Genomic DNA, 17,771 nt, shown 5'->3' on the forward strand with positions numbered 1-17,771 from the left:
CAATTGTGACGAAGCCAAGGTGGTTGCCATCACCAGCAGGCGTCGCTGTTTGCCAATTCCCATTGTGTTTCAGACTGCCACATTGATAGAGTGTCCAAATGAAAGCTTTGACAAACGTTATTACCGATGCAATACGAGACCACGATACGCCAGAAAATACAATGTTTATTTTTGTTTGTTCAAAGTTCCGAAATGTTTGAATAATTCCCAATGTTTTCAGCGTTTTTGACACAGTTGAACGCGTGTTTGTCAATATAGCAGGAAATCAGTCTTAGAATAAGGCTGAAATAATATTTTTTTCTGCATTTGTATGAAAAGGTGAAGTGAAGCTGTGTGCGCATGCAATGCGAGTAAACCATCTCTGTGGGTCTCTCGCGAGTGGGGGCAAGTGGGAGGGCTGATGATGCTCTGGCTGCTGTCACATATGCTGCACAGCAACAATAATATTTGGAGAGTTACAAGTGACTGCGGTCTGCAGCACAAACCGAGATGCATGAACAATGAACTTTCTTTTGCGCAAACCTCCAGCTGACAGAGGTCATCGGTGTGCACGCTTCGAGATTTTCTGCATGGCCTCAGTAGTCACGCCGACGACATAATTGTTCAAGAGCAAAACGAATGGAAGTTGTAATTCTTTTTTTTTTAAGCGAGTGCTACTGTGCAATAAACTGCAAGCAAACGTAATTTAGAGGATTTACAAGGGACTTGCAAGAAGTGGAGCAGCTATGGCTATACTGATAACTTCCACTTTGATCGTTTGCGTACAAGTGGTTCTTTATTTCACATTTACGCACAGCATGGAAGCTGATTTCTGCAAGCCTTTACGAGTGGCGCGTGGAAAGCATTTACAAATGAATGAAAAACAACTTACGTTCAGGATCAATGCGTTCAAACAAGTTTTTTACCTCCACCTCCAGCCGGATTTTAATTTTCTCGGACCAGGTAGTTTAAACTCATTCGAGCCCAACGCATCGACAGCCGCAGACCTCAGGAAGTGCTTCTACTCCGGTAACGTCAACTCACAGCCGGACTCGTTTGCTGCCCTAAGCTTATGTAAAGGTCTCAACGGGGGGTTTTACGAGAACGGCGTGGAATATTTCATCAGCCTCGCAAGAGGTGAGGATGGATCATCCGAGACTGGGGACTCTTCATCCAAGACGCACGTCATCCAACGCCGCAGTCGCTCTGCACCCTTGCTCGGTAACTTCACCGGCAAGTGTGGAGTGACACGTGACTCTAACTTCAACACGTCCCTGGAAAAATACAAGTATTTGAGCGAAATGGAAATTGGAGGCTCTTCTGAAACTGTGTTGGAAAGACTGGGGAGGTCCAAAAGATTTACCTCCATCCCCAGGTTTGTGGAGGTGTTGGTGGTGGCAGATCCATCCATGGATTCGTTTCACGGGGATGAGCTGAAGCACTACCTGTTGACACTCATGTCGGTGGCTGCCAAGCTTTACAAGCACCCCAGCATCTTAAACTCCATCAACATAGTGGTTGTGGGCTTTGTGGTGCTAAAAGAAGATGACAGAGGGCCAAAGGTTTCCAATAATGCTGCCCTAACTCTGCGCAATTTCTGCTCTTGGCAGAAGAAATTAAATAAACACAGCGACAAGCATCCTGAGTACTGGGACACTGCAATTCTCTTCACCAAACAGGTAAGAAAAATCCGAACGTACGCAGCTGGTATGCGTCACTCTTCTGATGCAGTCTGTGATCATTTAGTGAGTCACTATAAAATACCCACAGTATGGAAATTTAGTCGCTAAAAAGGTTTTGATTTCAAGAAGTCCGTGTTCATCTGAGTAAACAACTAGCTCGCATTTGTATCTCATAAAATGTCAATTTTATAAGACTGTATATCTTCTGTACCGTCTTCGAAATGAGATCAATTGATTTAATGGTAAGATTAAAATTACTTATGACTGTGGCACAAACAGTTGTTCTGGGGTACTTGCGTGCAGATTGAACAACCGGCTTTGAAACCAACTCTGCCCAAAGCTTGTTTCTGACAGTGTGAATTAAGTGAACAAAATCTCGCTATTTGCCTCAAAGATGGGTTCACCAACATTGCTGCCAGACCACAGAGCAAGTAATGATACCCTTGAAGAATGTTGTCGTGACAGCACATAGAAAAAGCTCAACCAAGAAACAACCCAACTGTTCTTGGTCTGTGGCAGGAGCGCAGACCAATCTGTCACCGTGGCTCCCTTTTATTACATACCTGTGCTCAGGGGTGCCACTAAGTTTGATGGACAAAGAGGGCTCAAGAGATGTACAGGAGGTGAACGAATCCAACATGCGAGCACATTTCACAAGCAGCGAACAAAAACTGATAATACTGTCAAAGTTGAAAATCACCACATTGGATTTGTAGTGTTATTTTTGGTCTGTTTTAATACAGAAGACAATCAGGAAATGTGTTTGGAACCTTAATAACCCAGAAAAAGAGAACATGAACACATTGCCACATTGTATGCAAAAAATGGGTCACTGTGTTGTCACAAAGTAAGCCAAGCCATGATATTTAATAAACAAAAACATTATAGACAAAAACGTACCATCTAAGGGTTTTTAATATCCACCCATCCATCCATTTTCTAATCCGATTCATCCTCATTAGGGTCGCGGGCGTGCTGGAGCCTATCCCAGCTGTCATCGGGCAGTCGGCGGGTTACAGCTGGAACTAGCTGCCAGCCAATCGCATGGTACCCATAGGCCAACAACCATTCACACTCACAATCACACCTCGGGACAATATAGAGTAATCCATTAACCTGCCATGCATGTTTTTGTAATGTGGGAGGAAACCGGAGTACCCAGAGAAAATCCACGCAGGCACAGTGAGAACATGCAAACACAGTAAGGCAGCAGCTGGAATCGAATCCTGCACCTTTGCACTGTGAAGCAGACGTGCTCACCGGTCCCGCACCGTGCCGCCTAAGAGTTAATAATGGTTTTAAAATCAAATTAACAGCTGCAATGGACAACTACTTGGTCAGTGGAAGCGGGGAAGAGTCCCGCCGTTTTTTTAAAAGGCGGTCAATCGGTTGGTTACTGTGCTGTGACTCTGTGCATTGAGGCTAATCACATGACTTTGACTCACAGCACAATAAATGTTTGTTCCAAAATACTTTTGATGAAGCAAAGAATGGATTTTGGCGCACATGTGCCTAAATCAGGGGTGTCCAAACTTTTTGCCAAGGGGGCCAGATTTTATGTGGTAAAATGTCGGGGGGCCGACCTTGGCTGACATTCTTTACATTGAACAACAATATTGTTCAACAAATTTTAGTAAGCCAGTCTGTTTCACATTTCCATTTTTATTTTAATTTCAACAATCTTAAGAATTTTTTTTGGTTCATTTGAAACAGGTATATCACATGCAACTGCTTATTCACTTGACTTTTTCTTAAACAGAAGTCTCCTGAGTGCAAATTGATTGATTTGAAACATAAAATGTATCACCATGACTTTTCAATAGTCACAAAACCTTTGACTCGAACAGCAGGGAAATGAGCAAGCAATACACATATCCACAACTGCAAGGATCATTTGAAATATGACATATCAGTCAATATAAACACGGAGTGATGTCTTGTTAACTCGTGAGTGATTCCCTCTAGTGTCAAAATGCTATTACTCATTTAGTGAATGCTATTACTCATTTAGCCACTAGAGGGAAGCAGTACTCTATGAAACATCACTCCCCAGTCTACGAGACCTCAGTCAATGCAACACGTGTTCCATTGCGCCCAACCTGCGGGCCAGACGGCACTGATATTATGACAGGGGCCGAGGGCCGGATGAAATTCGACCGCGGGCCGGATTTGGCCCGCGGGCCGGACTTTGGACATGCCTGGCCTAAATGGTTGGGGAAAAATATGACTCACTGATGTTTTAATTCAATAACAAAAGTAATTTTAAAGTTGTTGCCTTGAAAATATCTGGGAGATGCTAATTTGGTTTCATCCCTTGGTCCTCTCCAATTTAATTACATTCCGAAATTAAGTTTGAACTAAACAAGTCTTATGTGATGCACCTTGCCTGAAATGTTTCATATTTCGGATCCACATTGAGTTGCATATCATTCCTATTGACAGTCTGTATCACAACTGACTTTATTCTGTGAAATCTTAAGGCCACACATTCTGATATTCTGCTGTTCGGCAGGAGCTAACTAATTGTCACTAACAGCAGTAATGAAGTTTTACTTTCTTGAAAAAAACATCCATCCTTCACATTCTTTTTATTCTCTTTTCTGCTTTTCATTGCCATGTTTGCTAATAAGGCAAGTAATAGCGTCGTGAGGGAACGGGCTAATATATGACTGCACTAACAATTCCACTTACTCGCCATAGGGATAAGTGAAGCCACCGGCAGCCATATTACATTGCTATATATAAGTCCATTAGTAACTGCTGCTAGCAAGGACACAGGTAAATCACGGGCTGGCCTTACAAGAAATCCGCTGTCCCTGAAAGGGTTAATGAAATTAAAAACAAAAATCCATTAAGAATGCAGCCTTCATTTCGTAGTGGCTTCAGCCCCACTAAAATAGGCCGCCCCTTTGTTTGTGATACTTAAAACTCTAACAATCAAAGCACTATGCAAAAGCAATTGGATTCTCTCTACGTTTGTTGTTTTCCCAATGTCATGAAATGCATATGTTACTGCAACGTTGCTCAGTGGAGAAATGGATGTGCCTTTGACAAAGGATTTCAACAAAAGACTCAGAATGAGAAAAGGATGTGACATATCCACGATATGTCAAACTGGCAATAAATGAAAAACAGAACCAAAGCAAAAATAAAATCCATTGTCGATGCTTCTCCTTTTCAATCTAAATTAAGTACGGTAAGCGAGAAGTTTATTCAGGCAGCTGCCAGTGCATTTAATTTCTTAAACGATTCCACAGAGCATCGGTCCAACCCAGTGGTTTACCACAAATCAATAAAAGACCAATTTAAGCTCACCCACAACTTGTGATGCAGTCGGGAAAGGAAAATTGCCCAACCCTACTTCACCAGAAATAACAAAATAAATTCCTGGCTTATTCACCTATCGTTGACTATAGGCTATAATTACTGCACACGGCTGTATGTGGGCTAAGTGTATGTATTCTTTCCTAATGCTCTTGTATTGCCTTTATAACAAGAGTCAATCTTGCTGGAGCCCATCCATTAACACAGAGTAAGTTTACAACAAAGCCAGAGCATGTGCATTGTGTTAGTGTCTGTGATCGTCATGGCTCAGTTATGCCAAACATGTCGCGAGTAAGGTTCTGATCGCTTCTTCAAGCAAAACACTTCATAATGAACTGTTACCAACCAGGATCTTTGCGGGGCCACAACCTGTGATACGCTGGGGATGGCTGATGTTGGGACCATGTGTGAGCCCAAAAGGAGTTGCTCTGTCATTGAAGACGATGGCCTGCCATCAGCATTTACGACAGCCCATGAACTTGGTGAGATGCAACGTTGTTCACTTCTTTTCCTGTTTTGTTAGAGAAACCCTGATCTGGCTTGTATTTCCATTACGATGCTGTTGGCAATCGTCATGTTATGCAAATAGCAGGATATAGCAGTACAACTTACCAATGAACTAAACAATGAAAACATTGACATGGTGCAGTGGTGACAGAGGATGGGTCTTGAAAAAAGGCTACGCTAAATTAGAGATCTGAAAGAAATGGTGCTAAAAAGTGGGAATGTATCGATGTTTTATGACCCTTTATAATGGAAATACATCACACTGGCAATACGTGTCATGAGCCACACGTTGATACACACATTCTGTATTCATTTCTGCACTCAACTTTGAAATGACAAAAAAAGGAGATAGTCCACTCCAGTTCTCAGTGGCGAAATTATAATAAGGTTAGCTGTAGCTGTGTCCAAAACAAGCTAATAACTCCCCCCGGAGACGCATTGCATTCATTACATTCCTCTCATATGTGTCATGTAACAAGTTGTTAAACAATTTCACTGAACATGTTCTTCTCATAATTGATCACTTTGAAACCACAGTTTCGTTTTCTTTTGGACAGTTCTTCATGTTCATATTAAGGGAAATAAATTGTTTCCTTGGGAACTGAATTCCCCTGTCAGGCATGGTTAAGCACATGGATGTATGCCACGCTTTATATTCCCATGCATAGCTGCATTCCTGCCTGCTATGACATCAGCTTCAAATCAGTCCAATTTTAGTCTGGTCTGCCTTCTCCATACACAATGAATGATGTCTGGCAAAACCTTTAGAAAAAATATTTTCACATGTGTCAGTGTTGCTTCTAGAAACATAGCAGTACATAGTCTGCAGACTTACAGATTGTCATGTTTTCAATAAACTGAAAAGAGAAACACTTCAACTACGATGTGACTTTTTTGTTTTCAATTTTCCCTTCCCACGCTATCCTCTTAGGTCACGTCTTCAACATGCCCCATGACAATGTGAAGGCATGTGAAGAGGTCTTTGGGAAACTCAACGACAACCACATGATGTCCCCAACTCTAATTCAGATAGACAGGAGTCGACCCTGGTCTGTGTGCAGTGCAGCCATCATTACTGAATTTCTGGATCGAGGTCATGGTTAGTGAACCCTTCCTATACACGCTTCTTGATTCAAAAAAAGAAATCCAGATTTTGTCCCAACGCTGGTCATCATCTATTTGTATGTCTTTAAAAACAGCTTAAACTGCTGTTACAAATGTCATAAAACACAAAAGCAAAAGCAGTAGTCATTGATTCATGAAAATGCTTCAAAGTCAATAATGGTGGAGTGGTTCATTCACTTGACTTCTGTGGCAGCAGTGTGTGTTTAATTCCCACTCAATAATGTTGTGAACATAAGTATGCATGGTTGTCTGTCTGTATATGTGACTGGTGACCATTCCAAGGTGTAGTGTGCCTTTCTCTCAAAGTTAACTGATCTCTCCAACACCAAAGGGGGATATGCGCTATAGGAAAGGTATGGATGGATGAAAAAAAAAATTAATTACATTTTCTTTACCTACCGGTAGTTGACACATTCTTGTCGATCAACAGAATAGCTTAGATTCTGTGAGATCCCCCTTCCAAAAATATTGACAGCAGTGCTATGAAAAAAAAATAAGATGATAATGATTATAATACACTCAATGAATTTATTTCTCCAATGATTTTGAGGGACTGTCCTACTTGTCATATTTGCAAATTCAATAACATGACGTCAAACACGCACGTACGCAAGCTCCGCATTTGTGTGCCCGCGCCTCGAACAAATATATCAAGACAGGCGCAACACTGCCCCAAACACACCAGACTAGCATTGCACATTGGCCTACATCCATGGGGCCCGGACGGGCTCAGCCCAATGAGGCAACAAGGGCTGACCACCCATGATAGGGGCCCAAAGGGTCGGATGCAGTGTGAGCTGTGCGTCAGCTAAAGGCGGGGACCCTGGAGGTCCCATCCTCGGCTACAGAAGCTAGCTCTAAGGATGTGGAAGGTCACCTCTCTTGCAGGGAAGGAGCCTGCGCTGGTGTGCGAGGTAGAGAAGTTCCGACTGGATATAGTCTGACTTGCCTCCACACACAGCCTGGGTTCTGGTACAGTTCTCTTGAGACGGGTTGGACTCTCTTCCACTCTGGAGTTGCCCACGGTGAGAGGCGTAGAGCAGGTGTAGGCATATTCATTGCCCCCCGACTCAATGTCTGTACATTGGGGTTCACACCGGTAGACGAGAAGGTTGCCTCCCGCCGGCTTCGGGTGGGGGGACGGATCCTGACTGTTATTTGTGCATATGCACCCAACAGCAGCTCAGCGTACCCACCCTTTTTGGAGTCCTTGGAGGGTTTGCTGGAGAGTACTTCTGCTGGGGACTCCCTTGTTCTGTTGGGGGACTTCAATGCTCATGTGGGTAATGACAGCGAGACCTGGTTGGGAGGAACGAGTGGTGTTTTGTTATTGGACTTCTGTGCTCGTCATGGATTGTCCATAATGAACACCTTGTTCAAACATAAGGGTGTCCATATGTGCACTTGGCAGCAGGACACCCTTGGCCGGAGTTCAATGATTGACTTTGTGGTTGTATCATCGGATGCGGCCACATGTTTTGGACACTCGGGTGAAGAGAGGGTCGGAGCTGTCAACTGATGATTTTAAATTGGTGCTCTGCAACATGATGCATGCAAGTCTGGAGTACAATAAACACTACTAACTCTTTATTGTTTTCTTTTCAACTTGTCCTTTTCCACTGAAGCCTATCTTCTGCATCCTCACTCTACATCTATCAACCTTCTCTCAGGTGTTTATACAGCGTTCTTGCCTGTAGCTCTTTCCTTATTATCTTTCTGTCCATGTACGTACTCACTATCTAATCAGCTTTCTAATATCCGTCCACCTGCTCCCTGCGTTCACAGTCGATCACAGTGTCATCTGGGAACATCATGGTCCATGGAGATTCCAGTCTAACCTCATCGGTCAGCCTATCTTTTGTTATGCCAACAGAAAGGGGCTCAGAGTTGATCCCTGGTGCAGTCTCACCACCACCCTCTTCGGTCGCACCCACAGCACACCTCGCCACTGTCCAAAAGCTGTTACACATGTTCTGTCGTATTCTAACATGCTTCTCTTTCACTCCTGACTTCCTCATGTGGCCTCCCTTGGTATCTATTCATTAAGCTTACAAACTGAATGCATTAAATTATATTATCCGAGAAATAAAAAATGTGTTGCATAACATCAAACTAGGAAAAATATCCATCCATCCATCCATTATCCGCTTTATCCGCGGAGGGTGCTGGAGCCTATCCCAGCTGTCTTCGAGCAGTAGGCGGGGGACACCCTGAACCGGTTTTCCAGCCAATCGCAGGGCTAAAGAGAATATTTCTATTTATTAGTCATTTGTCTTTTCCGATGCAGATTCTTTATACCAAGTTTTCCCAAGTGTAAACTGACTGTAAGTGGATTCTGTGTGTCTATGACAACAAAGCACGCTGATTTTATGACATCCTCTTGTCCTCTGTAATATTTGTGAAACGAGCAGTCAGTCATAATGTTTAGCATGACATGAGTCATTTTCACTAGCCTAAAACATTTTGTGAAGCTGCAATATCTTATGCAGTTCGTTTCTCTGTGCCCTGCGATTGGCTGGCGACCGATTCAGGGTGTCCCCCGCCTACTGCCCGGAGACATTGGGATAGGCTCCAGCACCCCCCGCGACCCTAGTGAGGATCAAGCGGCTCGGAAGATGAATGAATGAGTTCTGTATAATATTCTGCACAATTTATGTTCAATACTTACTCTCAAGTAGTCATTTAAAGAACACACGTCAAGAATTGCTGTCATTGATAGTGCAGCAATTTTCAATTCTCACACTGCGATGGTGTGAATCTGAGCAAGAATAGTTATCCGTCTCAATATGTGACTTGTGATTGGCTGGTTCCGGGCCAGCATATAGTCTAAATTTGTCCAAACCCAGCTGGAATATGTTCCAGTTCTCTGTGCCCCTGAACAGCACAGGCAGTTGTACAGATGCGTGGATGGATGTTTTTTGTATCAATATAATTGAATGAAGTACTTGAAATTGATTGTTTTTCCAACAGTTTTTTGTTGTTGTTATTGTTGCAGGAGACTGTTTGCTGGATCAGCCTGGGAGGCAGCTGTCTCTCCCCGATAACCTGCCTGGCGCTAGTTACAGTCTTCATAGTCAGTGTGAACTGGCTTTTGGTGATGGCTCCAAGCCTTGCCCCTACATGCAGCCTTGCTCCAAATTGTGGTGCACGGGGAAGGCCCATGGCCAGCTGGTTTGTCAAACCAGACACTTTCCCTGGGCAGATGGCACCAGCTGTGGCACTGGAAGAGTTTGTTACCAAGGGATCTGCACTGAGAAGAACACTACCATGCACATCAAGGTGTGGTACACTGTTTAAGTAAAGGAATTTTTAAAATTATAAATACTTCTCCTAAACCAATGTATTTTCTGGGACACGTTTGTATTTTGGGAAGAAATCTGCCATATGGTGCTGCAAATCCAGTTCCAACTAATTTTTGACACATGGTCGCATGTGATCACCTCAATTATTCCGCTTGGGCTGAAGTGTTTACCCCAAAAGTTCTTTTAAGCCAATGCAATAAAGGTATCTCAAATATGAGGCTGAATATTAACAAATGGTGTTTATCACATTTGAAAGGTGCGCGGCATGTTCTATTCTGAGAAGTATTCACTTTTTTTTGTTTTGTTTTGTTTTGTTTTTGTCCCAGGTGGATGGTAGATGGGGGAAGTGGGGTTCATTTGGGGATTGTTCCAGAACGTGTGGTGGTGGTGTCCAGCTGGCCAGGAGAGAGTGTGACAACCCAGGCCCTGAGAACGGAGGCAAATACTGCTATGGCCTTCGAATTAAGTATCGGTCCTGCAACCTCAACCCCTGTCTTGATACAGGTACAAGGCTTTGTCTGTACATTCACACTTTTATCACAGGACGTTGAATTCTTCATCAGAAATTTACCTGTGATTTTCATTGCAATTTAATTAATTAATTTTTTGTGTACCCCTTTAGTTAAGAGTTTCCGTGAAGAGCAGTGTGAAGCGTTCAATGGCATTAACCTGAATACTAACAGATTGGGCTCGTCTGTGGTCTGGGTTCCTAAATATTCTGGCATCTCCCCCAAGGACAAATGCAAGCTCATCTGTCGTGCCAATGGGACGGGTTATTTCTATGTTCTTGCCCCAAAGGTACGTATGGATTTTCATCATTTCTAATGTCTAGAAAAGAGTGAAAAACAATAATAGTCATTAATGGACCTGGAATAACAGACAACTCATGAATCGTGTGTTAAGTGTGCATTAATTAAAAAGTAGAACACTGCTCAGGAATGCATCTCTTGTGTCGTCCATTTCTGTCCTTTAATGTACAAATATAATATGAGTAAATAAATTGGATTTCAAGGTAATTTCTTTGCTCCTTTTGCATACTAAAAAAGTACAGTTTCATTCTCAAGGTCTATAAAGTCACCTTATTTTAATATGTGGTGTGGTCGTAGTTCTCCAAGGATTGGTTGCTGCAGTAGAATAGCTGGTCCACTACAGACAACAACTATTTTGGCTTTGTCTATTTTTTTTCTTTTTAATAATTCAATATCCGTACCTTGCAGGTTGTTGATGGGACGCCCTGTTCACCGGATTCCACTGCTGTATGTGTTCAGGGAAGATGCATCAAAGCAGGCTGCGATGGGAAGCTTGATTCCAAGAAAAAATTTGACAAATGCAATGTGTGTGGCGGTGACAACCAGGGCTGTAAAAAGGTCTCCGGAATGTTCACAAAACCCATGTATGTAGTTTGTATGTGATTAGTCAGCATGTTTGAGAAACTATGTCTCAACAAGATTGACGCTAAAAACAACAGAGCTACTTTTTAGGATAACTAGCAGTCTAAACATTATTGTTACAGCGCATACATGATATCATCATTGTTTAGTAACTGTTGAACCCATAAATGTTGGCGTGACTTCCAAAGAGCCAAAACACAACACATACTACAGGAAACAAACAAGAAACAAAGAAGCACGTCATGAACTTTGTGCAGCCGGAGACGAACAGTAATGTTTCCGGCTAACGGGCGTCTCTATGAGCCACATATCCATCCCAATTTTTGGTTCAATGATTGAACTTTGTTACTGAACTTGAAGTGTGCATTTAAACCATTGACCACTTCTCTCATTTTCCCACTGTTTCAGGTGTCTTAAAAACAATTTCAGCCATTCTTTGGTGAACATACACAAAGGGAAAAATATTGACAATACATTTAAAACCAATTTGTAAAACCCCACCTGAAATTGTTTAGTTTAGGCTGTGCAAATGATGTTATATAGCCAAGACCAATACATATTCAATTACAATGATGTCCAGGCGTGGAGTTAAGGCACTGTGACGAGAAGAGCAGATACTTGTTAGTAAGCAGCGTCTGAAGAGAAAGGTCAGCAAAATAAATAAATAAATAAATAAAAAAGGGGGGCAGCACTTGAACACTCAGATGCCAGCATCGGTCAATCAGTGAAGCTGATTAATGCATGTGGCACATACAGGCAACACGTTACTAACCTGTGCTCTGCATACACTATGACGGGGGTCGGCAACCCGCGGCTCCGGAGCTGCATGCGGCTCTTTAGTGCCGCCTTAGTGGCTGCCTGGAGCTTTTTAAAAATGTTTGAAAATGGAAAAATATGGGGGAGTGAAAATGTATATATTTTTTTGAATATGTTTTCTGCAGAAGGATAAACATTCTTAACGTTTTCCAATGCTGTAAAAACATGTCGAATAAATATTTCATTTCAACATTTCTGTCAACGAAGATTTGCGTCATAGCCTGCGACAAACGTTTCTTATTAGCAGGGCGGTATGCAAGGCAGGTGGCTGTTGTACGAAGAAACGGGGTTTCATGTCCAATTCATCGAGGCAACTGGCATAGAATGGCAATCTGAAGGACCGAGAGAAGCATTTTAAAACGGTACACGTCAGCTCCGAAAGTTAACACACTGCAAAAGTGTGTCCCGTGCCTCATTCTTCTCAAGGGCTGTTATGGCTGTTGCTCATTATGGCATGCGAGTGTAAGAGCATGCGTGCGTGTGCGGTCACAGGTCGATCGCGGGAGGCTGGTTGATCAAAAAATAGAGCTTTGGTCAAAAAAGGTTGGGCCCCCCTGCTCTTCAAGTTGCACTTCAGGGAAAAAAAGTTTAATCAAGAAGGCTCTTTGTGTATTTGTAGCTGTATATAGCTAATATGGATACATACACCATGTGTTGCCTTCTTTCTAAGGCTTTTAATTTGGTGCGGCTCCAGACACATTTGTTTTTCATTTTTTTGGTCCAATATGGCTCTTTCAACATTTTGGGTTGCCGACTCCTGCCCTTTGACTTTGATTTGATAGTGCAGAGACCCAAGAATAAGTTGACAATTAAAAAGTCAATATTCTTGATTTCTTTTCTTCAAAGAAATTACGTCTCTTCAATATCTTTTTACGCCGACTCACCTGGAATGACTTTAATCTATTTACATCTATGCTCTTTTCCAGTCATGGCTATAACTTTGTGGTGACGTTGCCTGTTGGCTCATCAAACATTGACATCCGCCAACGGGGCTACCGAGGAATCGTCAGTGACGAAAACTACCTCGCAGTTAAGAACGGGCACGGGAAGTACCTGCTGAATGGCAACTATGTGGTGTCAGCTGCGGAGCGCGACCTGATGGTGAAGGGAACCCTGTTGCGCTACAGTGGCACTTCAACATCTGTGGAGATTCTTCAGTCCACTAGGCCGCTGCAAGAGGCACTGACAGTGGAGGTGCTCTCTGTCGGGAAAATGACCCCTCCCAGGGTGCGCTACTCCTATTATCTTGCCAAAGAGAGTAAAGAGGAAAAGACCTTGCGGAAAGAAGAGAAGAAGCAGGTGTCACACAATAGCATTTTATTGACTGGCAACAAAGTAGAAGCCAAAAAGAAGGTGACGGGGAAGCAGCCGGTAAAACACTGGGTGACCGGAAGCTGGGCTGCATGCACAGTGACTTGTGGAAGCGGCCTGCAGAAGAGGCTGGTGCTCTGTCAGAACACGGACGGGAATCCAGCCTTTGGCTGTCACAGTGCTGACAGACCTGTTGCTCTGAGAGCGTGTGGAGATCCATGTCCCATGTGGGATGTCGGAGCCTGGTCTCACTGTTCAAAATCCTGCGGCAGAGGCTTTAAACGGCGGCTGGTGCGCTGCATGACTGAGAATGGTCTTAATCTGCCACGAGACCACTGCTCCGGAAGAAGAAAGCCTCAGGAGCTTGATATCTGTTATCTGAGACTGTGTTAAGGGTGACTCAAATGGCATTTGACACATGCCACATCATCATCATGGTTGTATCTCAGTGGTCTTTGTTGGTTGAAAGTACACTCAATTGCCGCGTGACTGCAGCCGGCAGGGTGTTACAGCAACAAAAACAAAGTCACTGACGACCGAGAGGGTCTTCCTCAGACCTTCTGTTTATGCAAGAGGGACATGTTTTTGTTCTCCTCAACTGACTAACCAGTTGAGTCAAGTTGGACTTTACGTAAGTCGACCTCTTCGGGGACGTGAACTATGCCTCTGTATCCACAAGTGATACCTGGCATGCATGGGAGGATGTTTGAAGAACAGAAAATAGTCAAAAGTTCAGGCAAACTGATAAGATATACAGAGTATGCTTGAACCCTGTGCTTTTAGCAGTACCATTAAATGTGCGTTGTCTGTGAAATGACTCTCCCCACACCCACACAACCCCCCACACCCCCAACTCATTTTAGCAAAGAAACTGGTGGAAATGTGAAATGCAGTATCGTATTGGAAATATTTCACTGAAATGTATGTTCCTGTTTTGTTGTTGTTTTTTGTTTCAGTGCTGTTGGCTGCTGAACAGTTATCTTGGACGAGTACACTGTAGGTCTCAGTGTCCAGTTTTGATTCTGTGTCCGTATCAGATGCTTTTCATAATTACATAGATTTTCAAAGTACATACTGTATATCCAATTTCACCATTTACATTTACTGAAGACCTGAAACAAACCCATATACAGTACATGCAAACAATTCCACAAGCATAGCATTGAGTTGGCCAGAACATACTCCCCTTAGATAAATGCTGCTAACCTCTGCATTGTTTTCCTTGTTTAAAGGTCACCAAAGCACTAATGTATTATATTTATACCACATTTAATGCCCTCTAATTTTGCTTCAGTTTAAATTTTCAGGGGGCATTTTTTTTTCAAATGTTTTGTCTATAGACCCCCCACATACAGTGCTTCCTCAATTGATGAAATTCTGTAACATCAGACTCACATCGACAGAGTATTGTTTGTATGATGAGTCTGTTGACACTGCAGTCACCTTGGCAGGTGTCTGATTCATATCAGATTTTTATCCACATCTGAGGTTCTCCAATTTCAAATCACCTTTTTCTCTCCATGTGCTGTGATGTACTGTATATCTGAAATGAACATTATGTCACCTGAATCATGTCATGAAAAACATTGCCTTTGGTTGTAAAATAAAATGTGCGCGAACAATGTGACAAGAACAGTCATTCAGATTTTCTTGCGATCAATCACATTTTGTGACTCATTTCATTAAAATAAAATGTGTGGTTAGAGGCAAAGTGTAACTATTTTGTCGGAAAGGGTGACATGTGGACTGCGGTGAATGTGGGCTGATTACATACCATATGGTTCATTCAGAAATGAGCGAGCTGACAAGTTGTTTGTTCTGTGGCACCCAGAATCCATGACCTTAGAGACCTTGATCTGGGTATCCGTATTCTGAAGGTGGAACAAGAATCGCCACAGACTCAACAGAAGCAACCTGAAGTTACGGTTGTCACGTTGCAACAATCGAGTGTTCATATAAAAAGCTACCGTACCTCATGTGCATCCTTGTTGTTAGCTGAGTGATTAATCATTTCTTAACACAGGAGCGGTTTGTTAATAAATATGGTGAATGGATTAATTAGTATAGAATTTGCATTTTGTTTTATTTTTAATTTCAATGCATACGTTACCAATTGATGAATCAAAAATCACAATAGGCAAAAGCGTTCATAGTTACTCCAAGTTGCTTACTGTTATCTTTACTGTATCGTCAGCATGGCTGATTTAGCACCTCCCGAATAAAAACAAAAACAAAGCAAACAAACAAAAAAAACCCCACACATCTTAAATTGCTAAATTATATTTGTGTTATTTTGTTTTTCCAAGCTTGCTGTATATACAATGCAGAAAATATAAAGCCAGGTTCATGCCTGAATTTGAAGGGAAGATGACCATAACACCGTACTCAGTCCCCATAAGACTGGTTATTGCGTTGCAGGACATATTGCATTGCAGTCACCATTTTTCTTTTTTTCTTTTTTGTGTAAGGACTGTTTAAATTTCACTGGGGATATTGGTGCTCATGTCATACGATCTGTTCCAATCCTAACCCTCCATGACTTGTATCAATCGCATGGAAATTTTCCACCATAGAAAGTTATAAGGGCCCATTTTTACCTTGTCTGTTGTGTTTAGTTTCAGGGATACATTAGTAATATTGACTCTCTTTCCTTATTCAAAACCCAGCTCAAAACCCACCTGTTCAGACTTGCCTACCCGCCTTAAATCTTTCTTTCTTTCTTTATTATTTTATCTGTGTTTTACTATTGGCCTTGGCTGTACAGTGTCCTTGAGTGTTGTGAAAGGCACTTACAAATGTGATGTATTATTATTATTATTATTATTATTATTATTATACATATCATCAACTCTAAAAGATGGCAATGTACAGTTTGTTTCTCCTTACTCAATGGACTAAAGACATTATTGAAATTTCATTATGAGCGTTATGAGTATGTGCTGCTTGTCAGGAGCTAAGGCTGTTGGATAAAACTACCGTATTGCACGCAGTGAAACTGCTTTGCTTACCTTTTGGCTTTGGCTTTTTTCAGAATTTTTAGCGGGTTGCTTTTGACTGTGGTTTTGGATCTTCACCCGGCTTAGCTGCCAATCCAAGGAAGGACGAAATTGTGGGGTTGGTGTTGAGTGAATTAGCCCCACTGTTTGGAATGGAAAAAAAAGAATCAAACAAGGCGATGAGAATTTACTTGTTTACCTTATTTTCCGCCCTACAAGGCGTTCAATTTCAAAAAATTTCAATTATTTATTTTTGTTTTGTATTGTGTACTATGTATACATTTGTCTAGACGTGAACAAAAATAAACTCTCTCTCTATATATATATATATATATGTATATGTATATATATATATACACACACACACACACATATATATATATATGGATGTTGGAACACACACATATATATATATATATATATATATATATATATATATATATATATATATATATATATATATATATATATATATATATATATAATACATTTTATTTGTGGGCGCCTTTCTAGAAACTCAAGGACACCTTACAACAAGCAGTTAAAATCACGAGTACAATGTTAAAAACTACATCAAATAAGATAAGAAAAAATACAACAAAAATAAATAAATAAAATAATGGCTTTATGGTCTGAGTGAATAGGCTTGTCGAAACAGATGTGTTTTGAGGCGGGATTTGAAATGTGTTAATGAGGCTGTATTACGAAGGTCAGCGGGGAGTGAGTTCCATAGCTGGGGAGCAGAGCGACTGAAGGCTCTATTTCCCATGGTGACGAGGCAAGCAGGGGGGACAGAGAGGAGGACAGAGGAGGAGGAACGAAGAGAGCGGACAGGCGTAGGAATATGGATGAGGTCAGATAGGTATGGAGGGGCTAGGTCATGAATGGATTTGAATGTGAGGAGCAGGATTTTATATTGAATGCGGTGTAAAATGGGGAGCCAGTGGAGATGTTGAAGGACAGGTGTAATATGGTTTATGTATGGCGTGAGTGTGATAATGCGGGCGGCTGAATTTTGGACCAGCTGAAGCTTATGGAGGGTTTTTTGGGGGAGACCAAACAGAAGGGAATTACAGTAATCGAGTCGCGAGGTGACGAGGGTGTGTACAAGTATAGCAGTGGACTGAGGAGTGAGAGAAGAGCGGAGCCGGTGGATGTTTCGAAGATGATAATATGCAGAACGAGTGATGTGGTTGATATGTGAGGTGAAGGAGAGGGTATATATATATATATATATATATATATGTATATCCTCACTCGGGTCGCAGGGGGTGCTGAAGCCTATCCCAGCTGTCATCTGTCAAGTCAGTCATCATAATAAAACTGACAAAAAGTGTT

General features: G+C 42.0%; 1 protein-coding gene across 1 annotated transcript; it reads left to right on the plus strand.

The window, feature by feature from the left end:
• The first annotated feature begins 398 nt into the window (after positions 1-398).
• LOC127609127 (A disintegrin and metalloproteinase with thrombospondin motifs 15-like) lies at positions 399-15,070 on the plus strand. The gene is made up of 8 exons (XM_052078866.1): positions 399-1,658; positions 5,335-5,467; positions 6,424-6,591; positions 9,613-9,896; positions 10,246-10,423; positions 10,542-10,717; positions 11,137-11,312; positions 13,053-15,070. Exons 1-8 carry the CDS (start codon positions 726-728, stop codon positions 13,828-13,830), a joined length of 2,826 nt encoding a protein of 941 aa, XP_051934826.1. The 5' UTR covers positions 399-725; the 3' UTR covers positions 13,831-15,070.
• The last annotated feature ends 2,701 nt before the right edge of the window (positions 15,071-17,771 follow it).

Source organism: Hippocampus zosterae, chromosome 10, assembly GCF_025434085.1.
Source record: "Hippocampus zosterae strain Florida chromosome 10, ASM2543408v3, whole genome shotgun sequence".
Classification (NCBI taxonomy): domain Eukaryota; kingdom Metazoa; phylum Chordata; class Actinopteri; order Syngnathiformes; family Syngnathidae; genus Hippocampus; species Hippocampus zosterae.